At 31.6% G+C, this 7182-nt stretch overlaps 1 protein-coding gene across 1 annotated transcript in view; it reads right to left on the reverse strand.

Moving 5' to 3' along the window:
• Positions 1–1137: 1137 nt before the first annotated feature.
• Positions 1138–7182, reverse strand: part of LOC106473595 (formin-binding protein 1-like) — a gene marked incomplete at its 5' end in the record, with an annotated part of 27426 nt that continues 21381 nt past the window's right edge. Inside the window, 3 exon segments of the mRNA XM_022401994.1 lie at positions 1138–4414; positions 5181–5389; positions 6894–7054. Coding sequence (XP_022257702.1) covers positions 5232–5389; positions 6894–7054 — 319 coding nt within the window.

Raw genomic sequence — 7182 nt, forward strand, 5'->3', positions numbered from 1 at the left:
ACTGTAGGTGATACACTGACCATCACTGTAAACTGTAGGTGATACACTGACCATCACTGTAAACTGTAGGTGATGCAGTGAACACTGACCATCACTGTAAACTGTAGGTGATACACTGACTATCACTGTAAACTGTGATCACTGACCCTCACTGTAAACTGTAGGTGATATTTTAACACTAATGTACCACAAATTAAATAAAAAACATGTTGTTTGAACAAGAAATTTAAATCACAGCCCCGATGTAAAATATGGTATGTTGTTAATGTGAATTGTGGTATGTAGGATAGTGTTGTCAGTGCTAATGGTATGTGAAAAGTTAGATAACATAAATAATTTACTGTTATGCTAAAATTGAAAAAACGAGAAAAATAACATTTTGCCTCAGTTTAATTTTCCTTTATTTCAGAATCAGCAAGACATAAGTGATGATGACTAGGATGGTGTATATTTTTAAGTACTGAAGTCATGTTTAATGTTTTTCTAATTACTAATAACACATGACTATCATCCTTATTTAGTTAAAATGCAGATTAAGCACTCGGTTCTGAAAGATTTGGGATGCTCTAATATTGTATAAGGTCTATTTATAAAATGTTTACTTCAAAGCATTGCCATCATTTGAGAATATGCAATCTTGACAAAAATGAATATATATATACAAGTTTCATCATGAAACAGATGTAAAGAGTCAAAGAAAAATTCAAATATGTGCCACATTTTGTTAAACAAGTCAAAAGCAGATATTCAAACCTATAAATAAAAACATTCATGTAGATAAAATCCAAGACATCTTGTTATATAAAAGTATGGTTGATTACAATAAAAAAAAATCCATAAAAAATTGTAAAACTAGGTACTAACGGCTTTAGTCATGTTGAGATCTCAGTAAGGATTAAAATGTTTTATCAGCAGAGTTTCTCCTGACCACATCTAAATGTGTAACAGATTAAAAATATAATGTACTGGAAGCTAAGAAAATTACTAATTTATAGTACTACCACCCTCATCTTTACCCCATGAGTAACTAATTTTATATATTCAGCCTTTTGAAATCTAACAAGTACCGAAGAATTTTGAAAAATATTTACCAAGTTTCTAATCGTTTTTTTTTCTAATTCTGTTGTCATATATTCTCAGTTTTCTATTTTATTTTTTTTAGCAAACAAAGGATTTATTATAAAACATTATACAAAAATATTTCGTGTAAAAAAATTTAGATAAAGTTGCTTCTAAACATGTAATGTTACAACAAGCCACCATAATAAAAAATTCTGGAATTCCTATAGAAATTTTGTAGCTTCTAACAAAAATACTTATGTTGGTTAAAAACTACACACATACAAACAGCGTTTACATTAAAATTCATTAATGAAGGGCACTTCTGGAAAATCACAAAGTTAAAAAAAATGTGTCACCTCTCTTAAGCTCATTAACAGATCACACAGCATTTGAAATGTATAAAAAAACAACAACATTGCATCTAAACATGCAGAAATATTCCTAAAATGTGAGTATTTGCACGAAGAGTATCTCAAATGGCACCTTTTCACCAATATCGTACTATCAACATTTACATGAAAACTTGATACGCTAAGCTAAAAATCCCACGTCGACAACATATAACAATTAAAAGTTTAGAACGTTTTTCACCAACTTTTTGTCCGTTATCCACTTTCAAATATTGAAAAAAAAAAAAATTATTTCACACAAAAATACTACGACTATGTTAGTGTTGTTTATCAAATATATCAGATCCACACAGCTGTCACAAAATTAGGCTTAAAAACTTCATGATTTTAAAACAAATTAGATCAACTTTTTTTGCAACTCATGATTCTTACAAGCACTGTCTATGATGGTTTTAAAACAAGAGGTAGCAGTGGCATATTATCTGAAGATTAAAAAGGTGTTAACACCAGGTCACACTCGTTATTAGGAGCTATCTCTCTTCTTTTTTACACACTCGCATATAAAACTATGACAAAAGTTTTTACTTCAGTAATTCATCACAGTTATAACTTATGACTGAAAATGGCATACTAAATTCTTAGATTCCTTCTTGTCAAGTTTTCTATATCTAATACTATACTTTAAGATGTATGCCTTCAAATAACAGCAAAACAAGCATAGCTGTGGTGTTAAAATATAACTCTAAACAAGACAGATCTTTAACAAACCCAATGTTGAGCAAAGCTATCCATTATCATACCACTTACCCAGCCATTATTTTACACAAGAAGCAACTTAAGAAATATTTTATTGAACCTAGAAGTCTCACTCTAAGTTAATATGGTAACATAAGTTCTCTTACATATATATATATATATATATTTTACTAATTTATTTTCTAGCATTTCAAAAACATACGAATACGAAGTATCTGGTGAACAACACTTGTTTAACCAAAATTCATTTATAAACTTTTATCTCTCTTTTAACCAGTTCCATCTTCTTAACGCTAGCTATATATATATATATATATATATAACCAATAATTATCAACGAGTCACTTCACACACCAGATATACTTCACCCCTCTCCTCTTTATCACAACCAGTTCCATCTTGTTAACACTAGCTATATATATATAACCAATAATTATCAACGAGTCACTTCACACACCAGATATACTTCACTGCCCTCCTCCATCTTGTTAAGACTGGCAGTAATTATTAAAGATTCAGAGTTAAGAAATCTTGGAAGCATACAAACTATCTTGTATAAATCTACTAATTAATCATGTTAACATACTAATATACTATACAAAAAATAAAACTATTCTAAACCATTCTCTGTGATTCTGTAGTTATTTCTTTTAGCCAGTAGAAATTAGTGTATTACAATATCCAATACTTTTTTTTTTGAAGTATTTAAAAAAAATATAGTCTGGTAACAAAATTTCTGTATTTCTAACACACACTTTTAAAGGAAGGACCTCCAACAATAAGTCAACATTAATAGTTTACTTACTGATTATTATTTTATTATGTTACAGTTTTTACACCGAAAAAGTACATTTTTTGTAGAACAGGTTTTGATCATTGGTGCAATCATTCCCAAGCATACAAGTTTTAACGGTAAAGAAGCTTTCGGTAGAAGATATTAGAATTTTTCTTCTTTTCTCGGTAAAACTTGTGTACCTGAGAAGGATTTCTCCAGTGATCGAAACCTATTCTTCTTTACTGTAAAAGCTATTGCTTGTAATAAAATAACAATAAGTCAACGTGTTTAGAATCACAAAGCTGAGTGCTCGGTTCAACTGTTAGCCAAACTTTACAGTTCAGCCTATCTTTTATACTTTGGAAAAGTAAAAACTTAAATTATAACTTGTATGCTTATCTCAATTTACAATTTTACAGATGTTTTTCAAGATGCAAAAGAATTCCATTACTTTAAATGTAGTTTTTTTTCTTTCTAATGGTCCTCAACTGTAACGAGTAATCTCCAACTTTTGTTCATAATGGCATACCATAATAGTGTTCCTTTCATACACCGTGTACAAAGAAGACCCCCCCCCCCAAAAAAATAATAAAACATTTGTTGGTTTTGAGTATTCGATTAACATGCAGTATTACAAAACGGCTTCCTATTACCAATCAGTACGAGATTATACAACATTCTAAAATAGTGAAAATGTACAATTTCCAGAATTTGTATAAAATTACAGTCATCTCACTACAACTTACCCTTAACTAAGAATCATAAATAAAATCATGGTGCGAAAATCCGCACCAGGAGAATTTTCACACATATTACATACAACAGTATGCGTTCGGCTGTCTGACTTGGATAAAAGATAGGAGAATTTTCACAAATATTACATACAACAGTATGCGTTCGGCTGTCTGATAAAAGATAATAAAGAATAACTTGACACTCTAAATTAACATTTTGTCTAGTTTATTTTGTGCGACATTTCAGGCAGACACCCTTCATAAAGCAGTAAAGGCCTGTTACGACGGAATTAGGCTCAGAAAAGGTATCTGCTCGAAGTGTCGCACAAAATAAACATGGAAAAGTTTTCATTTAGACGTGTCAACTTATTTTTTTATTATCTTTTATCAGAGTTCTTCTCCTCAATTCTTGCAGAATAACACTCATTCAAGAATCCAACTGTGTAATGTGTGTCTATATATTTAAAAACAGTTGACAAACATGCCAGCTTGTTCTTGTTAGTGAAGCCTTCACTTTCAACACCATGCAGAATATACATTACTCGTCTATGGAAACAACCATCATTTTATTAGAAAAGCAGTTTATCCTTTGGTTGATTTCGGATCACACATTCACTTCGTGGATACAGCTCCCATGCTAGCAGCAAAGAAACTTGCATTGCTTTTTGAGATGAATTCATCCTTTCATAACTTGGTGCGTTGCAGATCCATACAAAATAAAACTCACATCAAAGAACCTGGAATTAAAAATATAAAAGAAACCAATATTTTAATATTTCTTTTTTTTAAAAACAAAAATGCCATCAAAGAAAATACTTAAATCAAGAACCAAAAAACTTGAAAGTAAAAAGACCTTAACCCTGCATTAGTCTTCTGGGGTCTTCACGGATCCCCAAATATTTTGTAAACATCAGTGCCTACAGGTGGCAGCATATACATGTTTATTGTTCTAAGTAGCTTCTATATTTAGCTAGTTTGTATTAAATAGTTACACTTAGTTTAGGTGGTAAACAAGAAACAAATTGTAATATTCAATGTTCGGTTATTGATTAATAAAGGAAAATATTTTGTAAATATCAGTGCCTACAGGTGGCAGCACATACATGTTTATTGTTCTAAGTAGCTTCAGTATTTGGCTAGTTTGTATTAAATAGTTACACTTAGTTTAGTTGGTAAACAAGAAACAAATTGTAATATTCAATGTTCAGTTATTGATTAATAAAATAGTTTATTATTATTTAATATTTTTAAATTAATTTTTCTATGATGGAGTCCGCTAGGAGCCTGGAAGAGTGATTATGGAATTTTTTTTACAGAAGACTAATGCGGGGTTTAAATATTTAAAAAAACTTAAGAATAAATTCTGCGTGATTTAAGGTGAACTGTAAATAATTCATTTTAAAAGACTTATGACCACTGAGAATTCTTTGTAAACGTAAAACGAACATCAATATCTAATACATGCAACTGAAGCTAAAGAAACATACCTACATATATGCCTACCTATATATTGTAGTCCTCACATTACTGCATACTAAAAAACAAATCTGGTGGTTAACAGTTGTTATAGAGAAAAGATTGAATGTAAGAGGTTGGAACAAAGCCTTCTTCAAAGTCTCCTCGGCGAACTCTAGTCCAGCCATCTCCTTGGTCTAATTCTAGGACTTCAAATTCCTCCCCTTCTTCCATGGGGATGGACCCCTCACTTTGAGCTGTACATGACATTCATACCGAAAAAATAAACAAACTGACTTTTAAAATAATTATTCCCATTAACTGATTTTTATCTTTATTATTTTAGTGTTAGCTTTATCACCCACTCATTGTTTGTTCAAGGATTATTGCACAAACCTACACAAGGGCTGTCTATGTATAGCCCTCACTAATTTTGAACTAACATACTAGAAGAAAGGCAACTAGTAAATAATGCTCACTTCCAGTTTTGAGGCTACTTTTGTGTGACCAAACAGTGGGATTTGACTGTCACTCTTATAGCACAACCATGGCCACAAAATACATGGTGTGTTTCTGTGGCAATAGGACGGAAGCCACGAGCTTTCATATTCAGTCCGGGCACATCAACCACTAGGACACACCCAATTCTTCATTCAAGGAAAAATAGTGATTTATGGTTAATATTTACCACTGAAACTATAAAAAGTTCTATTAGGTCAGCTACTTCGATCAGTGAACTAATAAATGGATTAACAATATAACCACAACATATTATTAACTGAAGCCTTTGTGTATCAGTGAAAAAAACATTATCCAGATCTGATTGTGCAGGAATCTGGTACATTCTATACAACACAACAGCTAAATGGTGATCTCTAAGACTCTTAAGATTCGTGCATGGTCCTCCCTAATCTAGAAATGCTGATCAGATGAAAGGAAACAAGTTGGCAGAATCCAATATCTATTTCTAACCAAACAGTGGGATTGCTATAACAGTTACAATGCCTCACACAGCTGATAGTGTGAAGCATACAAGAATTACAGGTTTTTGTTTTCGACAGGAAAAATCTGGTGTCCATTTCATTCTATATTTATGGCACTTAATAGTGGGTTGTACGGAAAATTTCTTGTTTGTTTGGCTTATTGGTCGTGTGATTAAACTTTGAGTTGTACTTTGTAATGAAAGTTACCTTTCTCAGCAATTTTGCTATATTAAACGTGAATGGACAGAAGTATTGTAACAGTTTTTAAAAGTAACTTGTCGACCTTATTTTGCCTGATTTGAATAACGCTTTATTCAACATTGTTTCATTTTCATAACCTTAATACATATTGTTTCCACTTAAGAGCTAATATCCATATGGAAATTGTTATTTTTAAACATTTGAATAGTACCTATTGCAGCTGTTTAAGTATTGATTGTTACAGCTGCTAAAATATTGACTGTTAAACTGTTTAAGTATTGACTGTTACAACTGTTAAAGTATTGACTGCTACAGCTGTTAAAGTATTGACTGCTACAGCTGTTAAAGTATTGACTGCTACAGCTGTTAAAGTATTGACTGCTAAAGGTTTGTAAGGAAAAGTTTTCATCATGCAATATGATGTAAAAAAATATTAAATCTGTGAAGCAATGCTTTTAATACTAAATGTTTGAGTAAGTATACAAAGTCAGTACCTATAAATAACAGTAAAGAATAAGGTGCAGTTAGTTCAGTCTAGGAAGTTTTCATAAGTTAACAGAAAAACACTTGAACTTACCATCAAAAGCATAGAGGGCTCTTGCTGTGCCTAGAACAGGAAGACACTCCAGATCAATATCTATGTTTGATTCTTCCTCATTACTGAACTCCTCGTGTGTATCAGCAAACACTTCAACTTGAGGAATGTTGATGTGGAACGTACTGACACCAATCTCTGGACTAAGGGAAGAACAACATTTATCAAGTTTTATTTTGTATAAACTACAAACTACACGACTCCACACTGTGTAAACTACAAACTACACGACTCCACACTGTGTAAACTACAAACTACACGACTCCACACG

This window comes from Limulus polyphemus, unplaced genomic scaffold (genome assembly GCF_000517525.1).
Source record: "Limulus polyphemus unplaced genomic scaffold, Limulus_polyphemus-2.1.2 Scaffold6307, whole genome shotgun sequence".
Taxonomy (NCBI): Eukaryota; Metazoa; Arthropoda; class Merostomata; order Xiphosura; family Limulidae; genus Limulus; species Limulus polyphemus.